General features: G+C 30.8%; 1 protein-coding gene across 1 annotated transcript; it reads right to left on the minus strand.

The window, feature by feature from the left end:
• LOC118197138 (tRNA wybutosine-synthesizing protein 2 homolog) lies at positions 1-26,959 on the minus strand. The gene is made up of 5 exons (XM_035368639.2): positions 26,532-26,959; positions 12,620-12,770; positions 9,613-9,722; positions 2,595-2,752; positions 1-381 (listed from the first exon to the last, which is right to left on the minus strand). Exons 1-5 carry the CDS (start codon positions 26,716-26,718, stop codon positions 16-18), a joined length of 972 nt encoding a protein of 323 aa, XP_035224530.2. The 5' UTR covers positions 26,719-26,959; the 3' UTR covers positions 1-15.
• Between the last annotated feature and the right edge of the window lie 463 nt (positions 26,960-27,422).

Here is a 27,422-nt window from a genome sequence, read left to right on the forward strand (position 1 = left end):
TTATAAAAAAAGTCTTTATTTCACATTCTGTGGTGTACACTTTATATCAGCCACGAGATGATCAATATGTGGAGCATACGACTTTATTCTGGTGATATTTAGTACTTTAACATTCCAGTCTGTTTCATATATATCAAGAAAAATATTTTGGAATGTTGAACAAACACTTTCAGACCACTTTACCCATTCTGGTTTTAAGAAGTTTCCTTCTTTGGGACTTTTGATGGGTTGTAGCGTATTACCCAGATTAGAAGTGACGTTACCGTGAACATGCAGAATTCCTCCACTAGGTTTTAAAGCTCTGGCAGCAGTTGGCCATCCTCTTTCTGAAGAAGGTATAAGTCCTAGATTTATTCTATCAGCCACTTTTTCAGGGCAAACCTATAAAGAATTTATGAATTCTTTTCAAGAAATACATGTACAAAAATAAATAAATAAATAAATTACAAGTGAAGGAATTAAGTGAATTTAAAAAAATTCCTGCACAAGCAGTAATCGTAATATTCAAATGACTTATTGCTGTTGAGAATTCATTTTTAACTACTCATACACTTGCGAAACTATAAATAATATTAAAAATTCAATTTGTTAAGAAAAGCAATTACATTCTTCAGTTAAGATTTCATTTTGCGTAAAAGATCAAAAGTAAATTACATTTTGAGTACATACTTCATTTGGTAATGCCATACATAAATAACACTAATTTTAGCTCATTTGACTTCTACCCCATTATGCTTTTTAAATTAATATTATCTGTTAGTTGAATAAAATCATAACAACATGAATACAAATGAATATGTGAAATTTCTGTGCAAAAGATTTTACCATTAGTCAACAGAATATAGAGCAAGAAGATTATGGGTATAGATATATATATAACATAAAGATGAGCGTCATTTTGTTTTATTTTACTGATTTATTTTTATTCATTTGCTGAAAATTTCAGACAGTTGTATGAAGACAGTAATACTTGAACTTCGTTACAGTAAAAAACAGAATCCGTGTAACTGCGTTACAATGCAATTTTGGCAATTCTTTATCATTTATGAAATTATTCAAGCAGGCATTTTAGGTAGTTTGAATTGGCACTTCTTCATTCTGACCATAAACACTAAGTAGACAGAAAAAAATGTTTACAGCAAGTCGATATGATAAACATCCAGCTTAAAATCAAGAAGGGAAGAACTGTATTAATTTTCTTATTAAAAATCCCCCCTTTTTGTTTATCTTAGTACAGGACATTCTCTTTTATCATTCATTACCAGAAGATGTCATATATAACAAACAATGTCTAAAAAGAAGAACGCATGAACTTGGGTCTTCGATTTCTGCATAATTACAGAGGACCTTACTGAGAATATATCTGCAAATACTAAACTTAGCACAACAATACAATCCATTTCCATTCCTCACATAGATCTCAATTCATAAACTGGAATTTGCTTCTGTTTTACATTATGCCACATTTCCAGAATTTTAATGACTAGACCAGAGTAGTTTTGTTATTTCTAAAAGAAGACTGTTTTGTTCTTCAAAATAGACTGAGCTCCTTTTTAATGAAATTAAAATCAAGAACTAAATTATACTTGTAAAATCGAAACTTCATTTTAAATCAAACCTTTTTTTTCTCATTTCTTATTAAATTATTACTGAAAGCATATGTAACATACCACATCTCTTAAAATTTTACTTACACATACTTTTTGCATATTTTTATTAAAACAGCTATAAATAGTTTTTATAGTCAGTAATACACTTCTTAGCTTGATATTTTTCTAATGCAAGCCACTACTTGGGTTTTCTAAGGAGTTTTGGAACAAAATGATAATTGTATGAATACTATTTTTTAATAATAAACAAAATTATAATAAATCTAAAATTAAAAAACCCATTTTCTTGTTCTCTTTACCAAACTCAAAACGACTCTGAAAGGATATTGTTTCCAGTCCAATAGAAGAAATTCAGAAAAAACACTGAGAGTACAACACACCAACAAAAAAAAAAAAAAAAAAAAAAAAGTGATTTCCAGCAGGCAGCATTCCAAAAGTGGAAGAAACAATGGTAATAGTGCATTTATACTAGAAAGGAGCACTTAGAGGTACTTTGTACTTTCTAGCAATAAGGTAAGAACACAAATTCAGTCTTTGTACAGTGATTTATTTATTCATGCTCATATAAGTTCACTTTTAAATATTTTACATGCTATTGTAAAATATTGTCATATACTATTGAACTGACTTGCAATTTCTATAGAAGATTCAGGAAAATTAAGTTAAAGGTTGGAAAAAAAATTCATTTATTAGATACAGAAAATCCATATAGTTTGTACTAATCAAAGATAAAATTACTGGCACTTAAAAATTTTATGTATTATAGATGTCACTCCATGGAAAAAATAAAATATCCGATCAGCAATAAAAAACTCTATTTAATACATTCTTTTTGTTCTTGTTGTCAAATTGAGCTGTTGTTCATCACATATAAAATACAATAAGGAAAGACATTAAACAATAAAACACTTTTCATGCATAAAATATGCAGTAAATTTTAAAAACGCAGCATTTAAATGGAAATGTAAATAAGAATTCAGAAACCTCTCTGTTATCTCCAAAATGGATCACACATTTTTTTTGCACTCCATTTATTATAAGGTTCTTTTCTAATGCTTCAACAGCATATGGATTCCATTCACAGGCATGAACTACAGCTGCTTTTGCATGGATTAAAAATGGTAGAGTGAAATAGCCGATACCTGAAATAAACACAATTTTCAAAACATGTTCCAAAAACATGATTTTCATCAGCATCTAATGACCCAAAACTGTTAAAAGAGTCAGAAATATAAGGTAAGAACTGTTAATTTCCATAATAATAAAATAAAAATCATTATAAGTAAGTAATTACAGGTTTTTAGCAATGCAAAAAATTCATTATTAAAGCCCTTTGTTAACAAAATTCAATTGAAAATTCCATTCTTATAATTTCTCTTTTCATATTAACTCTTCCTTGCATATTCATTAAAACACAACATAGCTTCTTTTTTCAGTTAATATCCCACTGCAGTATTTTTTTTCTACTCCTTAATTAATTCTGAGATATGAAAATTATTTGTTGAAAGGTATGACAATTATTTTTGCCAATTAAATATATACAGTCAAAAGTCGTTAATCCGGACTCGTCGGGACTTCGGCGATTCCGGATTATCGATTTTTCCGGATTATAGATCATCAGTTTAAATCTCGTAAGATGGCATGCACAAATTCTAAAATTAAAAATATGAAACGTATTTTAGGAAATAAAGAACAATTATGATCTAAAGGGTATCAAAATTTACAAAAAAAGAAGCTTAATATTTATTTGTTTACTTTATTAAACATTTCTTTCAATGTAAGTTGTTTCGTTTTATGTGATAATACTTTCTCTTTAATTCTATAAACAGACATAATTTCTTGTTAAAAAGCTCCGCTGTTCAAGTCCCGTAATTGCCGTGCCGAGAATACCGACTAACTTGTCAATCGAAATTTTTTCGTTTTCACTAACCTCTCTGTCACCTTCTTCATGTCTTTATCCATTTTTTGCAGCAATTCCACTTTTTGTTTGACGGACATCGAGACATACTTTCGTTTTGTAGATCCTTTGGGAGCTTCAGAATCGGAAATTGACATAATCGAAAGTTCAAGTTTACTTTTATAAAATTGCTCTTACAGTCTGCAAAAAATAATAAGCTGCATCCAATTCGAAGATTAAGGAATAACGCAAGCATCAACATTAACTGAAATAGATAATTGTATAATTTAAGCTTATACAGTCCGTTATACGTTAAACGCGCACGCGAAAACGTATTCTGCACTTGCGCACACGCATATGCGCGCGCACGCGTAAACGCCTATGCGCATGTGTCAACGCAGCGCATGCGCAGAAAGTTTTTAGCTTTGAGGTCCAGATTATAGATCATTCCGGATTATGGGTGTCCGAATTAACGACTTTTGACTGTACCATATCATTAATTCTGTAAAACTAATGTCTTCATTTCACATTACCTGCATGTTATTCACTAAACCTGTAATATTTTAAAGCAATTTAGACTGCTAATTGTTTCATTGAAACCTAATATGTGAGTTAACGTTAAAAAGATACTCTCTTTTATATGTGTTACCAGAAAGTACCAGAAAGTTTCTATAAAATGCCTTAGAATACCTAGCATTTTATAGAATGCCTGGGCTTTTTAGGCAAAGTATGAAATATGAGAAATATTATATACTTTTGTGTATACAGTCAAAAGTCGTTAATCCGGACTCATCGGGACTTCGGCGATTCCATATTATCGATTTTTCCAGATTATAGATCATCAGTTTAAATCTGATAAGATGGCATGCAGAAATTATAAAATTAAAAATATGAAACCGTATTTTATGAAATAAAGAACAATTATGATCTAAATTAGGGTATCAAAATTTACAAAAAAAAAAAAGCTTAATATTTATTTGTTTACTTTATTAAACATTCCTTTCAATGTAAGTTGTTTAAGTTGCTTCGTTTTATGTGATAATACTTTCTCTTTAATTCTATAAACGGACATAATTTCTTCTTCAGTTACAAAGTTCCGCTGTTCAAGTCCTATAATTGCTGTGTCGAGAATACCGACTAATTTGTCAATCGAAATTTTTTCGTTTTCAATAACCTCTGTGTCACTTTTTTCACTATTGGAAGCGAATTATAATGATGAGGAATTTGATTTAAATCATATCAAAGACGGAGTACATCGAGATGAAATACTACATTTAGTAAGGAATTATAAACCAAATAAAATCAAAACATCTGCCCTGAAGATAAGGATAGTGCTCACAGATCAACTTCCAATTCATTGCGCGCCGCGGCGTCCCCCCCCCCCCCGCCGCAGAGCAGCGTGAAATTGATAAACAGATTTCGGAATGGTTAGAGAAACGAAGGATATGCCTTTATCCATTTTTTTGCAGCAATTCCACTTTTTGTTTAATGGACTTCGAAACATACTTTCGCTTTGTAGATCCTTTACATATTAGTAAATATATATCGTAAATTCTATTTGACATAATCGAAAGTTCAAGCTTACTTTTATAAAATTGCTCTAACATTCTGCAAAAAATAATAAGCCGGATCCAATTCGAAGATTAAGGAACAACGCAATCTGCTTGAATTAGATAATTTTACCTTAGCTTATACCGTGCGTTATATATTAAACGCGCATGCGTAAACGTATTATGCGCATGCGCACATGCATATTCGCAGCCGTAAAGGCACTTTCTGCTGTAAAGTAACTTTCTGCGCATGCGTCAACGCGACGTATGCGCAGAAAGTTTGTAGCTTTTGAGGTCCGGATTATGGGTGTCCGAATTAAGGACTTTTGACTGTAATAGCTAAGCATTATATAGAACAACAAATGCTCTTTAGTCAAAGTATGGAAAAAAAGTCATGATAAGGCTATTATTAAAAAAAATGTTCATTTCTTAAAAATACAAATGTTGTATTGAAAAAACAGTGAAAGACTGCCATTAAAAAACTTTTATTCAAAATACATAAAAAAATAGACAACTATATATGAGTTGTTAACATTCCCCATTGCATTCCAATTAAAATTTATTTTTATTTCAAACGATACAGATTTGTCATTCTGTTGTAATGATAAAATCCTTTTATTTTTAAATATATGTTATTTTTTTACAACAGCTCAATGCTGCTACAATAAAAATGAGTTATTTTCTTAGGAAAAAAAATCTAAGGAAGTTTAGGTTTCAAAAATATTGAAAACAATATTTTTCTGTTCCAGTTATAAAATATAATTTAAAATAGAACTTATAACCTAGCAAGCTATACAAAGAGATATAAAGTATTTAAAAAAATGCAAAAGTAGTTTTATGGCCAAATGAATGTTTTGATTAAAAGTGTCTTGGTTTTGGTTTAAAACACAGCAAACCGGAATGTTTATTTATTTATATTTATTTTATTTCATTCAAATTTCCTAGTAGCTCATGTTTTTAAGAAAGCATACCATTAACATGAGCATACCATATTCATTAAAGAGTTATTCAACTTCATGCAAATATGATAAATTAAATTTAATTGCTTAATTAGATTCATAGAAGACAAGAAGGAAAACTTCAAAAACTTAATCTAAGACTAAACCATCAATACTCAACATTGTTGGCCCCCAGCCAATCGTGAACTGAAAAATTTAAGATCAGAGAAGACCACTTGGACAGTTCTTCAAGCCGTTATTGAAAATGCCTTCATTTAAAAAAAGAGAAATCACTTCGGATTTCAAGGATGGAACATTTGATAAATAACACCATAATAAATTGTACAGTCATAAGTCGTTAATTCAGACGCCCATAATCCGGACCTCAAAGCTAAAATCTTTCTGCTCATGCGCCGCGTTGAAGCATGCGCATAAGTGTTTACACGTGCACACAAGACCTTTACGACTGCGCATATGCATCTGCGCAAGCACAGAATACGTTTTCGCGTGCGCGTTTAATGTATAACGGACAGTATAAGCTAAAATTATCTATTTAAGTTAATGTTGATGATTGCGTTGTTCCTTAATCTTCGAATTGTATCTGGCTTATTATTTTTTGCAGACTGTAATAGCAATTTTATAAAAGTAAGCTTGAACTTTCGATTATGTCAAATAGAATTTCCTATACTGGAGCTCCCAAAGGATCTACAAAACGAAAGTATGATTCGATGTCCATCAAACAAAAAGTGGAATTGCTACAAAAAATGGATAAAGGCATATACTTTGTTTATCTAACCGTTTCGAAATCTGTTTATCAATTTCACGCTGCTCTGCGCGGGGAAAGGGGGGGAACGTCGCGACGCGCAATGAACTGGAAGTTGATCTGTCAGCACTATCGTTATCTTCAGGGCAGATGTTTTTATTTTATTCGGCTTATAATTCCTTATTAAATGTAGTATTTCATCTCGATGTACTCCGTCTTTGATATCATTTAAATCAAATTCCTCGTCATTATAAATATCACGAATACAAATCAAATAGTTTTCTGGTTGCACTTTTCTAATTTCGGCTATGCGTAATGTATGCTTTACGCATGCGCACGTTGAAAGAAATGTAATAAAGATAAAGTAAACAAATAAATATTAAGCTTTTTTTTTTGCAAATTTTGATACCCTTTAGATCATAATTGCTCATTATTTTATAAATTACAGTTTCATATTTTTAATTTTATAATTTCTGCATGTCATCTTACCAGATTTAAACTGATGATCTATAATCCGGAAAAATCGATAATCCAGAATCGCTGAAGTCCCGACGAGTCCGGATTAAAGACTTTTGACTGTACTACTAACTGAATACCAAAGAGCATGCTAACCTTTCATGTTGACATTATGCTTGGCTATGATTACTGACTTCAGCCAGCTTTGCTGTGAAGCATTGATTATATTGACGAGAAGAAATTTAACAGAAATGCTTTTCCCTATACAAACATTTAGATTTTGTAAATGATACTCAAAAACCAAAAGATTACATTCAATCTGGTTTGAATGAAAAATAACAAATTTATTATTTAAATAAGCCTTAAAAGTACATATGGGAATGTATGTGCATTCAAGATTTAGTTAAGCCTTAATCATATTCAGAAATTGATCTAATTATAATAAGTAACTAAATTATACTTCTTTACAAGCACTTTCACAAGCAAAAAAGCAAGACAAAGTTTAGTGGAATATCTTGTCTTTAGTTTCTAGTGTCATGACACATTGCCAGTAGTGTATAGCAGATGCTAGAGAAGCATTAAGCTATGCTAAAATCTGACACTAGTTGAAATCTGTGGCATAGTTCTAAATGCAAAAAGTACTGCTACAGACAATGGAAAAAAGTCAAAGAGGTTACTGAGAATAAAAAAATATCAGTTGGCAATTTAATGGGAGTTCTGAACTTGGCAATTACAGAACTTAAATAATGGAACTTTGTAACTCAACAAGAAATTACGTGAAGTAAGTTAAACTGACACTGAAAGAAATGTTTAATAAAGAAGGATTTCTGTTAAATTGATTTGAATGTAAATTTTTCATACATTGTGATCAAAGCCAGATTCAGACTTAATAAGGCCCTAAATTATTTGAGACATTTAGCCCTTTATAAATCTGTTATAATATATTTTAATCCTATTTACACTATATTTAAATTTGGGGGGGGCTAAGCTATAGCTTGTGTAGCTTGTGCGTAAATCCAGTCCTGATTGTGATATATAAAAATTAACTGCTAAATACAAATACATACTGCTAAACTAAAATAATAAAATGCTTCAAAATCTGTACTTTTGAAAGAATGTTAGAAATAAGTTTCAAACATGAATAAATTTCCAAATATTTGTTGAATGCAAAAACAAGAAAATAATGTTTACTGTTTTAAAAAACATTATATACACTGTTAAGTCAATTATACATTACAATTATAACTGCTTAAATTTTGCAAATAAAACAAACATTACAAGTAAATAATATCTGGAAGTACAACTAGAGAAAAAATGTTTTAATAACATTCAAATAGTCATCAAAGAAAAATTTTTTAATTTCAGAAATTTTTTAAAAGCAGTTTTTTTAATCCAATAAAAATTCAGATAAATTTCTGCTACCCAAACCAGTTTTTTTGCATCAATTCCATTTATTTCTATCATGAAATTGCTGTTAAAGCAATTCCTTATTTTTGTTCTTTTCCTTAATATTTTATATTATGAAAAAGTCATATTTACTCACTTCTCAAGAACATAGTTTTGTTAATGCTAAACTTTATCATTTTGATATGAAATTAAACAACAATTTTTAGCAACTTAAAAATTCTACTCAGAGACCCAATAAATTCTAAAAAATGAATGAAAATTGCTAGTTGAAAATACCATTAACAGCGTCAAAAATTATTTCTTGTTAATACAAATCTATAAAATTTTATATTCAAACAAGAATATAACAATAAAAAAAATCTAACACATTTCAAGTTCTAGATCTTAATTTGCAGGGAAAAAAATGTAAATATTTTCACTTCAATAAAAGATGTAAATGAAATAGATTACACTAAGACTGTATTTTGTCCTATGTTGATAAAATGAGATATAATAATTACCAGGGTTGGCTCAACGCATACACAACACAGGCATTCACCTAGGGTGCTTATTTCCAGTGTAGCAACTAAGTTTCTCTCAAAAGCAATAATAAATTAAAAATGCATTTCTTTTTTAATTAATAATATGTTTAATTTATACTAGACCCAAATGTACTGATCTTAGAGCTTGAAAACTGCTGCAGCCAAGGCAAATAATTACTTATTTTTTCTCCTTAAAATTATACTTATCATAATCCATACATTTGATTAGTAAGAGAAAATCCTTTTTTTTTTTTTTTTTTTTTTATTTTTATTTATGACAAAATCTGTTTGCATAATAATTCCAAGGGACAAGTAATTTAACAGAATGCATAGATTAAAATTATCTTAAAATATATTAATTTTCATAAAATGAAGTTCTGAACATTTGGGCTCTATGTTAAAAGATCAAAATTTCAATATTTCTTATACTGTAATTATGAATCCATTTTACATTTAAATTTCATACTAACCAGCATATAAATCTACTATAGTTTCACCTTCACAAGAAAAGTTTGATATACGAAGTTTCTCGGATATATTTCCAGCACTAAACATGCATTTTGTAACATCATATGTGTACCTGAAAGAAAAGGCAAACTACACTCAGTAAAAAATTATTTTTGAATAAAATACTTATTATGGGTTCACCATTAAAATATACATATACATGTAAGAAAAATAAAGAATATTTGAAAAATTAAATTATCAACATAAATTTCCCTTCTGTATTCTAAAAATAGTAACCTCTATTAACACTACATCCTTTCGAGACTAATCCAAGTTATACAACTCTTACATAATTCTGATGATGCAAATGAAACTAAAACTCAAACAGCCAATAGCAACTTTACAGCAATATCAATCCAATCAAAATGCATTGAAAACCAAAACTAACCTAGTCTAAATTAAGATTTCACCCTGAACATAATGCACTTGCTTCCAAGGCTTTGGCCTAGCTGGACTTACAATTATGCAACTTATCTAAAATGTAAGCTTTTTGGAATAGGCACAATTAATGTGCCAACTTGACTGTGGCCACAACATATTTGCTGAAATAAAAAATGAAGATTTAATCTGCCTTCTCCAATTTCCTATTCATTATGGATCAACACTTCTACACCATCAAAATTCCTGCTAGTCATTACTTCCGAGTTTGATTTTATCACACACACACACACACCATACATATATATATATATATATATATATACACATATATACAAACACTCATGTATATAAAATCACATGCATGGTGTATATATGTATACATACACACACAAACTTAGGAGATAATATAATCAATTAATCAATACGGTTTAGGAAATAAATTATTATTAACTAACTTTGCAGCAATTGCGCAAGTAATAATAACTTGTATTCGCACTAAATGGATTTAAGTTCATACAACATATACATATATATATATATATATGACCAACTAGGTCTCAGATTTTTTTCTAATTTACTACTTATTACCTATACATACATACATACCTATCTATACCAATCTATGTTACCTATCTATACATACATACACATCTATACATACATACATATATATACATACATACATATATATACATACATATATACATGATATTTTAATGCAGTCATAGCGGCTGAGGGTGAAGGCATGATGATGCTGCCAACAAAACTGAGCTTGAAGTATCACAATCTTTATTTCCACGTATATCAAATCATTTCATAGTAGACAATATACTTTTTGGTCATAGCTGAATATAATTATTTTTATTTACGTGGGTTTTAAAAGTACAACATAAGCATCTTAGACAGAAAACCATAGCAGGGCAGAGATGTTTAGATGGCAAAAGTAGAAAAAGGAATGACATAATTGTTCACAAAGCAGTACTTATACTAGTACAGGTGCATATGTATAGCTAAGCTGCAATTGGTTAATTTTAGGTTTTAGTTCCCTTCTGAAAGCAGCGTTATGTAATTTGGAAAGATGTGGGAGAACAGATGAACTTAGGGGGAGAACATAAAATTTAGAATAGTCAATTTTGAGGTTGCCAATCATTTCTTAGCACAGCTATCATACTTTTTTATATCTTACATATATATATATATATATATATATACAGTACAAAGTCCGTAATCCGGACGTCCATTATCTGGAATGATCTATAATCCAGACCTCAAAGCCACAAACTTTACGCATGCATGTAGAGAATGCGCATACATTACGCACATATGCTTTATGCATGTGCGCGTTGAAAGAAATGTTTAATGAAGTAAACAAATAAATATTAAACCTTTTTTTGTAAAATTTTATACCCTTTGGATCATAATTGCTTTTTATTTCATAAATTACGGTTTCATATTTTTAAAAGTATAATTTCTGCATGTCATCTTACCAGATTTAAACTGATGATCTATAATCTGGAAAAAACCCTAATCCGGAATCGCCAAAGTCCCGAAGAATCCGGATTATGGACTTTATATTGTATATATACATATATACGCACAAAATCAAATGATTCTAAACCATGTACACAGTATATAACATTAGTCCTAAGGCCATAAGTGGTGACCATTTTATTATGGCAATAGGCAGCCACCATCTACCTCCTATGAGGGAACAGACAATTTACATCCATGCTTTCTCTGGGATTCGAACTGGGGCCCTTCAGCTGGCTTCCCTAACCACTATACCCTCTGGGTGGTCAATAATAACTTATAAAAAAGAGCATTAATAAAGCAAAAAAAAAAAAAAAAAATAGCATTTGCAACCTCTTATGTAATGTTCTACTTTACATTAAATTATATATAAACATATTAAAATAATATACAATACAAAATCTGAAATTGGGACAATTGATATCCAGAACTTTGGATATCAGCCTAAAAATAATAAATAAAATGATAATAAAATCTCTTCCTTAAAAATCTAGGTATGGTCCACAAAAAGAAACAAGTGTGCCATAAATGTGACTTTTCTCCTGATTATTGAGATTTCTGCAAATCGCCTTCAAACGCTTGCTGGCTAGGATGTTGCACCATAGCTAATAACACTACATTGATTGAAACTATATTGATATTGACCACGATCACACTTTGGTTCAATGAGGTGGCACTTTTATGCCCTTGAGTGGTTGTAAAGCAGGCAAGGCTACTGCTGTCCATTTTGCTGCCCAGTGACTTTCCTAAATTATAAAAATTTTGATATCCCTAACTTTCGTTGCTCATTGCTTCCCTAAATTTAAAACTTTATGCTCCTGATGCAACCACACCAGCTCTGGTGCTTACCCTGTTAAGGTGTTAGCATTTTTCTGATGTAAACTATCAATGAAGTTCTAATTTGCCTTATCTACATGCCGTCTTATTAGATTTACTCTGATAATCTAAAATATGGAAATTTCAAGAATTTCTGAAGTCCCAACAATTTCAAATCTCAAACTTTGTACTGTATACATCTACACAAACATAGCACATTAAAAAAAATTAAATAATGTATACTTTATCTTATTGTCTACATGAGTAACCCAGCCATCAGAGCCTTTTAGAAGATCAGCCTGTGGACTTCTGAAATCATTATTTTGTACTTTATATTTTCTAGCAATTTTGTTACATTTTAATGCAGCTGAAACTACATCCCAAAGGCTGTTTCCTGGAAAGATAGCAAAATATTTACTTACAGTATCAATAGATATATATGTTATCGTGAAAGACTAAAACTGGGGAATATCGACATTCACCAGAGAATGTTGATATTTCCAAATATATGGATGAAAGATAAAATATTTGGTTACATTCTTATACATTCAGACCATCACCATTTGTTGTTGCAATAAATAAGACTGTATAATATTAGTCACACAATTAAGTTTATTATTAGTATCATTTTCTTTTCTCATTCAGAATGTACTGTTTAATTTACATTCAATGGTTTATGTACATGTGTTGCTACTTAAGTTCTTTCCTATCTTGGCATATATCATACTATGTTCTAATAAAAACATAATAAAAATATTTTTATTCAACATTCATTATCAGTGCATGGTGAATGTCAGCATTTGCAGATGTAAATGAGAAATAAGGTTATTAGGCAAATATTTCAAACATACACCAAAGTGACTCAGTGAATGCTATCCTTTTGGTCTTTCACAGTAACATATATATATAGATAGATCGATATAGATTAACACTGTTTAATTTTTATACAAATAGTTTTGAGTTAACATGCATAAAAGCGAAGGTGTCGGGGGGACATTTACTCAAGTATTTTATAAATTTTACTACATAAACTGCTTTTTACTCAAAATTTGTATTAGCGAAAATGCTTAATTCAGAATGAGTTCTTTGGTACTCTGTTTTGGTTCTAAATCACATCACTTCACGGAACTATTTGGCCTAATTTAATTTGCTAGTTTGGCATAACCATTCTTACTTGAGTAAAAGACGAAACACTTTCGTATTTATTAATTATTGTTCATTGAACAGAAGTTGGTTTGTTCCCCTTGAAAAGCCAACTAATTTCTGATCAATAGTAATAATTACTTGCTTTTTAATTTAATTTCTTTTTCAAAGTTTGAAATTTTGTTATTCATGATTTAATTCAAGTACCTGTAAAACATTTTTAATAATTTACATTCAAGTTACTTTAAAACACAATTTTCAGAATTAAACTTCCTACATATGGGTTCACACTTTTTTGATTCTACTAAATTTATATTAGGAGATAATATAATCAATATTTCTTTAGTAAATAAATTATTATTATCTTACTTTGCAGCTACTGCACAAGTATTAGAAAAACTTGTTTTCGAACTAAGTGAATTTAAGATCATACAACATTTTACATATATATACACACATATATACAGATACCCATACATATCAAAATAGGTTTTTTTTTTTTTTTTTTTAAACCTGAGGTAACTGTATCATATACAGAAATTAAAGCATTTGATTTCTAGGATATAAAGAATATATTATTAGTACTTTCAATTACTGAATTAATTAATTAAAATGATGACTACTTTTTACTAACCCTTTACAATACTGAGCCATTAATAGTGTGATACAATATATAAGAAAATCAATAATTAATAACAAAATTGCAGAGCAATGTTCCTATTACAGTGCAAAGTCCATAATCCGGACTCATCAGGACTTCAGTGATTCTGGATTAGGGTTTTTCCGGATTATAGATCATCAATTTAAATCTGGTAAGATGGCATGCAGAAATTATACAATTACAAATATGAAACCGTAATTTATGAAATAAAGAGCAATTATGATCTAAAGGGTATCAAAATTTACAAAAAAAAAAGCTTAATATTTATTTGTGTACTTTATTAAACATTTCTTTCAATGTAAGTTGTTTAAGTTGCTTCGTTTTTTGTGCTAATACTTTCTCTTTAATTCTATAAACAGACATAATTTTTTGTTCAGTTACAAAATTCCATTGTTCAAGTCCTGTAATTCCTGTGTTGAGAATACCAACTAACTTGTCAATCGAAATTTTTTCGTTTTCAATAACCTCTCTGTCACTTTCTTCACTATCGGAATTGCGCATGGGTAAACGCTTTACGCGCATGCATAGCGGACGTGCGCATTAAAAGCGCATGCATAAATGCTTTACATGCATGCATAAGTTTGTGGCTTTGAGGTCCAGATTATAGATCATTCCGGATAATGGACGTCTGTATTATGGACTTTGTACTGTAATGATAAAATGAGGGGCAGATTATGTGTATAATAATCTCGAAGACAGAAGTAATGAACATGAGTCAGGCATTACAGATATGCTACTTATACGTTAGGCTATTTATTAATCTGGGATAGGGCTTCGGCCCAGGAACCCAAGCCTCGTGGCCTGCGGCCACCGAATAACTGACTGTAATATGACAGAATATAGTGAGCCATAATCAAATTGAGAACTAAGTAAAAAAAAAGTTATAATGTATGACTTTTAATATGGAATCTCTCTGATTCACACATATGATAGTAAATAATTTTATAAATATCCTAACATTTATACAAAATCATAACATAAAACCTAGCTGTAGATTTAATCAAGAACACTGTAGGTAATATCACACAAGGGTGCAGTATCTCTTTTGACTTGCTGTCAGCTTCTCAACAAAACTTCTAGACCAGGGGTAGGTGGGAATTCCATAGCTTCAGAAAGAAAATGTGGTTAGCCTTTAAATTGCCTGTTAAGTATTTGGTTTTATTTTATGAATATAAAATAACTATTTTTATTCAAGCTTTCATATTTATTAACATTTTCTATATTTTGCTTGTTTAATTTGTAAGCACATTAAAATTAAATAAATGTTTATGTATTTTTTCAATTTTGGAATGGAAGAGGAATGATTTTTTTTACTAATGCTGAAAGGCGTGCATGATTCAAAAAAGCTTGAGAATACCTGTTCTGGATTTTAATGCTTTTATTCTACAAAGACACTGCTCACAAATGCCTATATTTTCCTTAGGCTTAAAATTGTGACCTTTTAGAATGAAAACACTATATACTGATTACCATACTGATTAAACAGCAAGCTATAAATTTACACTGTTCGCTATATTACATATGTATGATAAAATTAACCTTTTATTTGTTAGACCCTTAAGTCTCCTTTTTAATTTAGTTATTTTCCTTTTCTGTCCTAAAAACAGGAAAATGCTTGTAATAAATATTTCTGAAATGTACCACTTCAAAATTAATACCTATCATATGATTTTTATATAATGCATATGATACATACACTTTTCTACGTAATGATAAAAATAAAAGTAAAATTCTTTATCAAAATATACTCAAATGAAAGGCTAATGCAACCACACTAGATATGAGGAATTTGAGGGAAGCAAAAATTTTAGAATATAGGAGTCAAAGAGTTTGCACTGAACAGCAAAAGCCTAGCACTTTCCCTGAGCAAACTGAAATTTTTATAAAATAAAGTAATAAAATGATGCATTCTTCTACTAAGAAATAGATTAACTTCACAATTCTTAATCAAACACCAATAACATAACATTACTCTTCTCATTAAAAAGCAGCCCACCAGCAGCCGAGTAGTAGCAGCCCACCAGCAGCCGAGTAGTAGCAGCCCACCAGCAGCCTAGTAGTAAAGTCACTGAACACTAGTAATTCTGCCTGTGTTTGAATCCCGCCAAAGGGGTGGCTGTATGGATGCTTTTACTAGCTGTCTTCATATGTAACATGGATACAATCCAATTTTCATGCCCCATAAAAGCATCTTTTCCCACAGGCAAATAGCCTTTGAGTAATGTTATCTTAATCAACCTAACTCTAAATAAAAAAACACGACGGATTCTCATGTATCTGCATCTATCCAACTAACATATGATTTGCCGCCTCACTCCAGTTGCATTGTTGTCAATATGTGAAAAATATGCATGCAGCTACCTATATATGTGCATACATTTTGTCCAGTTTAGTTATATGTGTTTATTTCAAGAAAGCTATGAAAAAATAAAGAACTGTATCAACCAGAAATAACTGCAATTAAATCTTTAATGCGATTTAATCTAAATGCAACCTTTTTTGCTAAGAATTTTTTTTATTATTATTTGTTACATCATTTATCACAAATAACTAAAATTCGAAGCACATATAACTTACATGCATGTTCAACTTCTTGATTATTAAAGCTATAATGGAACTGTATAGTTAAAACTCACTTTTTGCTGACTTTACAGTAACATTTACATTGAACACAGGACCAGATGAAGACTTTTACAGACTCTAAGCCAGGGTTGGTAAAATTTCATGTCAGTAAGAGCCGCACGTTTGAATTCAGGAATGTTCGAAAGCCGCATCTAGATTTTCTAAAAGCTACAAGTTCATATTTACATCATTATAGAAGTAGTGTAGGAGGTTTTAAACAGAAAAAATCCATGATAACTTTGTAAAAAAGTCTAAACTAATTAATTACTTCTTTTTGGACACTGAATAGTTTTAGTTTACCATATTTCATACATATATTTTATATGCACAAGCCGCACAAATTGCCTACGAGAGGCATATCAGGCTTGCGAGCCACACGTTGGCCACCCCTGCTCTAAGCTCTTAAAAGGTTTTTGTAACCCCACATAAATTTATGCCTGCTTTTTTCCCATTCATTATCTCTTGGTCTTGGTTAACCTGCACCATATATTCCACAGTAAAATTGGTAATGGGAAATTTTTGTCATGCCCCCCCCATCCTGAATTCCTAAGGAACTTCTTATGGTGCCTTTTTTCTTTGATGCCCTAAGTATGTGCTTATATTGCTTAATGGTTAATCCAGCTCTGATTGACCATTTAATGAAGCACCTTTTTACTTTGGCTTCTAAATGACATTAGAAAATGAGCTGTGTTATGTATTATTATTTTTTTTTTTTTGTGTGTGTGTACATTTATTAAGCATTATTTGACTATGAAAAGGGAATTCTTAGTGATTATATTAATTTACTGTGAATAAGGAATTTGTAATGTTCTTATTTAAGAATTAATGTATAATATTTAGTATTGTTTAAACTTTTTGTTCCATTACAGCAAAGCTCTTTTTAAAATTTAGCTGAAGAGTTTGATACAGTTAAAGGCGGGTTCTTACTTCCATTTCTCAAGAGGCAGCTTCTTTTGGGGGGTCAGGGGTCGGACTGCCCAGTTGCAATTTCCTCTTTTCTTTCGAGGTTCAACACGTGTTTTACTCTTTCGGAGGTGAATAGTTCTAAAGGGCGGTGATATTTGACAGAGTTAATGGGTTGGAAAATATCTTTCTGGTTTGCACATGAAAGGGTATGTCATCTTGTAGAGGGGATTGACTTTCTTTGAATTTTGGTCGTTGTTTATCACCTCTATTTTAGTTGGCTAGAGGAAGTTCAAGTTTTGTTTAAGATTGGCTCATTTTTTAATTTATTAATGTTTGAGCAAATAGTGAATTAGAGGCATTCCAAATTTTAAGTGTCAACCGAGGTTTCTTAAATCGTTGCACGAGAGGCAGAGGAGCGATAGCAGATTTTTTTTTTTTTTTTTTGAGTCCTTACTAACTCTTCTGAGGGATAGCAGAGAATTTTGTGAGTTTTTTTGGAGTTAGACTTGACCATCTCTGAGAGGGAGCAGAGAAAAATTGTGGCAACCCCTTCGGGTGTCGACCACAGTTTGCAAAAAAGATATTACCATGTCCCCTTGGTTCTGGCTGCGGGGACCTGTCCGAGCTCATGCAGGCTCTCATTGCGATAGACGGTGGCGAAGTTTTTTTTTTTTATTATTATTATTCCTATCCTCCTGCATATTGTTTTCTATTTCGTCATTGTGGACAGATTTATTGTTGAAAGAGATACAGATTTACTGATGAAAATATGGAAAAAGGAAGTGGCTTCTTTTCCAGTTATAATTCCGAAGGTTCACGCTGAAGATGCAGATTAGTGCTGAGATTATGGACTGGCATCTTCTCCACTTGACTGTTTGCCTGCCATTATCCACTTAGTCAGCACAAACTTTTCAAATTTGTGTGAACACCGTAGGGACATTTATTTAGAGTAATGATGTGAACATCTTAAGGAAGATCTTCGAATTTCTTGAAGGCATTTACTTCATCTGCTAAGATGCCACCGAAGAAATGAAAGAACGAGTATTTCTCCTAAAGTTTACCTTATTCGTCTCGAGGTTTGAATGAGCAGTCAAGACGTAATCGTTCGAGAACCATTTTTAAGAGGATCTAAACCATCTGTGCTAAGCAGACAAGATACTTTTATGGACTAATGTGTTTCCAAAGCTGCAAGTTTTTTTTTTTTTTTTTTTTTTTTTTTTTTTAATTTTTAATTTTTGCTTTTCTTTTAATAATTAATCTTTAGGATTTTGGAAATATTAAATTCTAAAGCTTGAGCTATCATTTTTATGTAGATGAAAATATGAATATTTGTTGTTACTCAATTTATAGCTGAGAAAGTGATTTTTATTTTTATTAATGTTTAATTGTCAGGAGTTATAATTTGAATTAATTAGAGGGAAAATAAGTATTTCTAAAAGAAAGTTTCACTGAAGTAATGTTATTCTGTATTATATTAAGTAATTTAGTGGTTTATTAAATGTCTGAAGATAAATTGTTCCATATTCTAAATTGAATTTTTAATTAATGATTTGTAAGATTCATACTCATAATGAAAGATATGTGAACAGATGAGAAATTATGAGCCAGTTTTAAGATTATGTTTTGTAGGGGTAGTCTGGCCAGCTATCTTAATTTAAAATGTTTGGAATATTTAATAAATGTGTTTATTAATTTAATTATTATATGTTTCATTTGAATTTTTATCTTGTGGTCTACTGTAGGTCACCCATGTGATCCTTACAGAAAGCATTGTCATTCCTTGTTTAAAACCAGGGTAAATCTTGTTGTGGCAGTGGCGTAGCTAGCATAACTGGCGGCCGGGGCACGATATCTTTCTGGTGCCCCCACGGAAAACATATAGTTATGTAATATATAGAATATACTCTTAATAAGAATATAAAAAAATAAAAGATCACAGTACCTAGCTTAAAATATTCTATAATATATTACGAATAGTCACTGCAAGTAGTAAAATACCGTACAGTTTTTCGAGATATATAGGGACACAGGCTCAGGTTAGGCTTTAAATTTGAGACAAAAGAATCTTGTTAAAAACCAAGACTGGAATTGGATTCGAAATCTGTCTGTCAGTAGAAAAATCGGACATATAGTTATCTAGAATAAGTTAAAGATGTTATTTATTTTACATACTTATTTAATTAAAAAAAATGTACAATTTTCAAACAATTTAAAATTACTGTAATTTAAAAGTTAATATATATAAGGTTAGTTATATTTAATAATAATATAATATTATATTATAATAAATGAATACAATTAATTAGTATGTATATATTTTTCTTGCCTTGGATGAAGCAAATTTGTCAATTACTTCATCAAAATTGATCATTTCAAATTTTTCTCTTTTTACACTTAAAAATGCTAGGTCACTTAGGCAATCTTGTCCCATCGTTGATCGTAGATGTGTTAAAATTAATTTTAATTTACTGAACGAACGTTCACAGCTAGCAAATGGTACTGAAATAGTAAGGAGTATTTGTACAGCGACTCTCAGGTTTAGAAAAACATTTTCTCCATACGATATTATAAAGGTAAAAAGCTGTAATGGAGTTTTAAGTTCAATTTCTTTTCTACTGTGAAGTAACATCTTGCAATCACATATTTCGACATAGAGTTCTGTTCCATTAAAATCTGTATTATAAAATTCACCCAAATTTTTACAATTATTTTCAAGTTATCAACATTAACCCTTGTTTAATAAGTATTCAACGTCCAGTAAAAATCCAAATTTGGAATTAAGATCACTTAGTCGTGTAAATCGCTTATTTATTTCCTTCTGCAGACCATCGGACCATAACGCGAGAAATTTCACTGCGGATAGGCCAACGTCTCTAGAGAATTCTTCGGTATTTTTCGGCATTTTTCAGCGTCTTCTAACGTGGATTGTTGTATCAATACCCCATTTTTCACAAAGATACTTAGCCTTTTCTATTGCCTCTTTACAAATCTTGTCTCAAATTTCTGCAAGTTCAGTCGCTAATGACTCAAAATCATGGAACGCTTCTCTAAAATTCATTTTGGGATCTTGTAACCTAAGCTGCACACGATCAATTCTCCTCAAGATTTTATGCCAGAAATGGACAAAAGTTATGAAACTAAAATTCAGCATATTTTGCAATAAAAGTTCAGCTTCACTTCTGGTGTCACTAGTAGTAGTACTATCCTCTGCTAATTTTTCTAATAGTTCTACTAATTCTTCCAGTCCTCCAACAATACCGCTAGCCGCTTCTGCTTTGATGCTCCATCGTGTTTCCGATTCACGTTTAACAGTTTTCTTTAAAGCATTTTTTAATAATTCCCATCGTAATGTTGAACGTGAGGAAATAAGATATATGTTTTCAATTATTCCAAAGCATGTTATAACGATTGGATTTTGTTTAGCTGCAATGACTCCTACTAAATTTAATGAGTGGTTATCATAATTTACAAATAATGCTTTCTTATTTTTTTTTTTTTTCATAATTCTTTGTTGAACGCCAGATATGAGACCTGACATCACGGCAGCATTACTGTGATCTACAATTACACTGTGTGAACACAAAGTGAAAATTGTAGATCACATAACACTGTGGTCTACAATTTGTTAATGAAATCTGATCAAAATTTAATTTTTCTAAAATTGTATTTTCAATTGAGGCTGCATCTTTAGCATGTATTTCAATAAATCCTAAAAAAGATTCTTTGATGGAAACTTTTCTGTTGGTAAAATCAATATCTTCATACCTAAAGACTTGCAACATTTGTTCTCAATGAGTAATATCAGGAGTCGAATCAAATAAAAGTCTGTAATATTTATTTCTTTTGATGTCACTTATTAGTTGATTTCGAATTATGGATGCCAAAGATGAATAAATTCATTTTGGATGTTTGGTGATAAATATGAGACAGCTCTTGGCGTTTCTGTGATATTTTTTAGATGAGTAGTTAGCAGTGGATAAAACTGAGCTACAAGTTTAAGCAAAGATAATAAGTTTCCGATATTTGTACCGTCTTGAAGCGCTAGATTTTCAACATGACCACGTAGAGGAAGAATTTGTATAATCAGATACTTCATACAAGCTAATATATCCGTTGCAATATATTTCGCCATTAGATCAGGGATTAATTTCTAAGATTAGAAGTGCCGGAGCCCTATGGAAGACCGTCAGCAGAGAGGAACACGAGTAAATAAATAAATAAAATGACTATTAAACTCATTAATAAATTTAAAATTAAATAGTTAATTATTATTAAATTAATTAATACCTATTTAATTAACGGTTATTAATTGTTATATTAATTAATTATAATTTACTTGATAATTATTAGATAATTAATTAATTATAATTTAATTGATAACGATTATATAATTAATTATTATTTATTGAAATAATTAAAGAGTGAAGTAATTAACTAATAAAAATTAAATAAAATGCAAAGAGATAAATTGAAATTTAATATAGTAATTTTATTGTTAAAATAAAATTTTCAAGATAAAATTTCTACTGAAATTGTTATTTAACTACATAAAAGAAGTGCTGCAGCCTTCTTATTCAGGGCTCTGGTGCATTACGGCTAGAATTATAATTTATTACAAACACTAAGAAGCACCGGAACCGAAATTCGGTGGGTTCCGGCCCAATTTAAGTTCTAATCGTACGGAGGGGAGTTCTTTTATCATCACAAAAATTAAATATACTTGAAGTATAGCTGATGAAAATTCCAGGGCAAAACAGAATAAGGGTATGAGTGGGTGGAAACAAAAAATGAGGGTAATCTTGGTGAGAGAGAATGTTCTCTTTGACTGCGGCTCTCTGTTGATATAATTATAGCCATCAAGCAGATGGGTGTCAGGGGTAAATGAGTCTTAAATCGGACTCCTAAATGTTAAGTTGCTGGTTACCCTTCCACCCCATTAGTGGATACTGTGGGAAGACAATGTATAGGACGTGCTTGAGCAGTATTTCGCTCTTATTGTACTCGCTGTCACTTAACACACATTTAAGAACACAAATTTTCCTTTCTGCGAGGATAACTAACTGTAAGCATCGATAACAATACACTAGTTACAATGGCATGGCGAGATATTTAGGCGTTCCTAAACAAACTCCCCCAAATTTATTGCTTTTCTTAAAGGGAAAGGTTTCCGCGAGTGAGAAGACTTTACTTGAATGTCTCATGTTCTCATGAGTTCGTATTTCTAGGGAAATAGAGTATTGCAAGGTCTGCTTATTGTTAAACTAAAACATTAGGAATTCTAAATTTTGTTCCCTTTAAATTGTGATTCAGTTTTATAAAAAGAAGTACCGCAGCTCATCTTATTTAGGGCTCTGGTGCACTCCGGCTAAAATTGTAATTTATCTTAAAAATTGAGAAGCACCAGCGCAATTTAAGTACTGCATTAGATACAGTTCTTTTTCAGACTATACAGTTCATGCATTTTCATTTCAGGTATACAGGTTTCATTTCAGACTATACAGTTTTTCAGACTATACAATACAGTTTTTCAGACTGTATATTTGTTTCTAATGATTCATCGATTCTCGTTTTATTAACTAATCTTCTTTCCATGTTGTAAATGATTTTCAATGAATTTGACTTTTTTCGTGGCTAATCAATTTATCTTTTTTCGTCCATTTATTAAAACCAGATGCTGTTGTGAAAGATGACTGTGTAGCAGAGTTTGATGTAACAAACACTAAACAACAAAAGCAGTATGGTGCATTATTTTTTGGTGAATATAATAACCAAGATCGGTTTCTTTCAGTTCCTTCTTCTTCTTCTTTACCGATTTGATAAAACCAAGATTTTGGCATTAGATGATTAGCTGATGTTGCTATTGCATTTAGACTGGATTTGTTTTGAAATATGTCGGATCCACGAATAATCATTTTGGTGCAAAGATGGCTCGACATTATTGGACGATTATTAGAAAATTTTAAATAAGTAACATCTTTGAATTCCAGAACGTTCGGAATTGCAGTGAGGGTTTCTGTTGCATTTTCTGTACTTATTAGGTATGGACATGGATTTGGGACTTCTAATATACTTGGGCCCCCAACTTCATCATCTTTAGAGTATTTTATTTGTTGTGATGTGTTATCGCATACGTTTAGCAGCAACAGAAATACAATTCGAATCTGATTTTAGTTCTCTATCCTTCTTAACTTCTGGTTTTTGTTTTTGCGATTTGTTTATTAAATATAATTCCATTCTTATTTTGGAGTTCTGAACTTCTTTTTCTTGCTCTAGTTTTCTTTTCCGATTCTGAGAACCGCTATGTTTTTTTATTGGCATTGACATGGTCTAAATAAAAAATAATTTGTGACAGTTGCAGGAAGAGAAGTTATTAAAGAAATAAAAAGTCATTAAAGGCAATTACATACAATTAAAAATGGAAAATCTCTGCAACTATTAGTGATAGGCAGGGCTGGATTTAAACTTGATGAAGCCCTAAGCTATTTGAAAACTGGGGCCTTTTATAATTCTGTTATACTATATTTTAAATTTTTGGAGGGCCCTAAACTATAGTTTGTGTAACTTATACGTAAATCCAGCACTGGTGATAGGGAAATGGGAGTTGCATTTTTGTATAAAGTTTGTAGGATTCTCCACTGTGTAATGCTAAGTTAACGTTGAAAGTGAAGAATCTTAAGAGTTGATAAGCGAATAATCGCTTCAGTTCGTGTGACAGGAAACAACAAGATAGAAGGGGAAAAGAACTCTTTATTATTCAAATAAGATTTAACAGAACTCCATCTTGGAGTTGTACAAAAAAGCCGACATTTGAGCTTGAATGAAACTGAGAATTAAACTAAACTAATCTTAACTAAAGAGATATAGCAGAAGCTATCAAGATTCTAACGGAGTTGGCCCTTAACGCTAATTGACTGCGAAGCTATCAAGGGCCTAAAGTACAGCCGAGTGTAACAATAGCTTAAGAGAGAGTAGCCTAAAAAGGTGGACGCGTGCTAACCAGAATGTCTGGTATATATCTCTCTCAGACAGTAAAATTTCTCGGTTATATACCACTCTTCCTCATTAGTATTCAGACGTGATTCTAAAACTATGTTCGGCCGGAAGTGGTAAGTTGAAGTTAAGAATAGGAAAGTTTAACTCAAAATTTATCTATTAATAAAATTAACTTAATCCTTACAAGCTAGTTACTGCGGAAATTTGGGGGCTCTAAACTTGAAACAGAAAATTGGGGAGCTTAGGTTAAATAGTGTTTAAAAGGATTTATAAGCCTCTGGTATTAATAATCCCTTTGATTTTCCATTGTTATAAAGTATTTGAACTAAAAAATCTTTTGTAGGCTGTTTCAAGACTAGAATATATTGCATATGCTACATAAAATAACACTTCTTATATTTCAATAATCAACTAGCGTATAATAATAAAACGTTATAATGCATAAAAGATAGTTTGGGTGAAGGTAGGCTTTCAACTGATGCAGAAACTGAATGTTAGCTAAGTACTAAATTCACATTATGATAATTATTTGTTAAACAATAATACAACTACTTTAGACAGAATTCCAATTAATTATACTATTACAAAGATAACTTGCAAACAAGGACAAATACTCATAAAGAGTTGCGGAGTATAACATAATATAAAGGTACGTTATTATATAAGGTACGTTATTATATCTTTGTAATAGTATAATTCACGCTTACTAAACAAACATGGCTGACACTTTTAGCAGCGAGATTGAGATTAATTGGAAAATAATATTTAAACCGCTTTACCCCTTGAAAAATGGTAGTAAGGACAGAAATAAAAGTAAATGAGAATACTAAATAAGCCTAGCTTGGCTGTCTTCGTGCGAACGGAATTGAAGCACTGGTATTTTTAAACTAAAAGTCAACAATAACAATTTCTGCACTTGGAAAAGATTCCCATGCATTCTTCGGTCTCTCATAAACACACTAACAGCAACACAGTGATTTGCTGTGGTGGAATATCTGTCGACGGTGCGGCTGTGAGGAAAACAGGCTTGAAACTTTGGCGGAATGTGGTTATCACATAACAATTTCAGATGCATTACACTGTTCACTGAATAATGGAATCGCCAAGTTGATGTTAAAAAGTAAAATGCATATCAAAGATTTTTATAGCTATAGTTTTATCAAGAAAATAAATAATTAATTATATTACAATAATTATTAATTTTAAATACATTTTCCAGAAATCAATCAAAATAAAAACTGAAATTTTCCGGAAAATCTTGTTTGGAGACAATTTGGCACCCCTCTGCGAGCAGCGCCAGGGGCATCGTGCACCCCCTTGCCCCCCTGTCACTACGCCACTGTATTGCGGTAGCAAAAAATTTAATTTTGAGTGTTTTGTGACTATATGATAGCCTTACTTAATTTATTTGAATTGGTGATTACACTTCTTTAATGTGAGATTTATCTTTCTCTGTTGTTTTTAACAGTTCTGTGTTGTATTCCTCCAAAACTTAAAGAGTTAAGAGAATAAGATTTTGATTATCACGAGAGAGTTAAATTTTGCTTATCAGAGTGTTTTGTTAGTAGTTTTAGTGTGTGTGTTTTATATACATGTATATATATATATATAGCGGAACCAAGTGAAGTTAAGAAGTGAGTTTAAAAGTAAAAAAGTAATTTTAATTAATTTTTTTCTAAGTAACAGTTAACTGTAAATACAAAAGTTGTTCTGTTCACCTTGAGAAAAACTGCAATATAAAATAGAAGCTGCTTGCGAAAATTGTATTTTAATTAAAGGATTATAATGAAAAAATTATTATTCAGAAATTACTTGGGCCAGAATACATACCAAAATTTGCCCATATGGGATGCTGAAAACTTGAACTAGGAAGAAGAATTAGATCTCCATGCTTCTCCCATTTAGATGGCACATCATTAGGCATATCAATACCTGTATCGGCAAAGAGATTCGCCAAAAGTTTGCTTAATGCTTCTTTTGGACTTTCCCATTTTTTCTCCCGTTTTGAATGTAACATTATTGGAGAACACTGAATTCCTTAAATCGAGAAACACAGGCGATCCGACAAGGTTAACGTACCATATAAAAATTTATACATAGATATCAGAAATTTATAAAAATTGATATATATATATCAGAATAGCTGATAACAGAAGCATTCATTGATCGGGGGAAAAAAAAAAGAAAAGAAAAGAGAATGCTGAAATTTCACATTGTTAACGTTAAGCAGACGACACATTTTTTCAATATAAGATGAGATGTGTTCTTCCTGAGATCTTATAAATTTCAAAAAGTGCAGATATAAAATGTCATGAACTGTCATGTGCCTGTTTTTCTCATTTTTAAAAATACAGAAAATTCCTGATTTTATAATTAACTGTGATCTGCATGAATAAAAGAAGAGCGGTCTTCTGAATAAAGGAAGAAAAAAAGCTGTTTAAAACTTCTTATAGTTTTAAAAATCAAAATATCCTGCAGTTTCAAAATAAATTTCCTTTCCAGAGCAAAAAACTTGCATTTTGAGCATATCTCAGATGATGAGTGAAAGCTAAAAATTTTATTTATGTAAATTTAAACTGTTTCAGCTGACTAGAAGAATTCAGTAAAAGTTAGTGAAATAATTGTTTATTCTAAGATTTTTTATAAAACATGAATGCTACTGATTCTCCTTTCCTTTTTTCTTTCTTTTAGAGAGATATCATTCGTTTATTTTATAAAATA

This window comes from Stegodyphus dumicola, chromosome 6 (genome assembly GCF_044657685.1).
Source record: "Stegodyphus dumicola isolate Sdum_Otavi_A_Nest chromosome 6, ASM4465768v1".
NCBI classification, from domain to species: Eukaryota; Metazoa; Arthropoda; class Arachnida; order Araneae; family Eresidae; genus Stegodyphus; species Stegodyphus dumicola.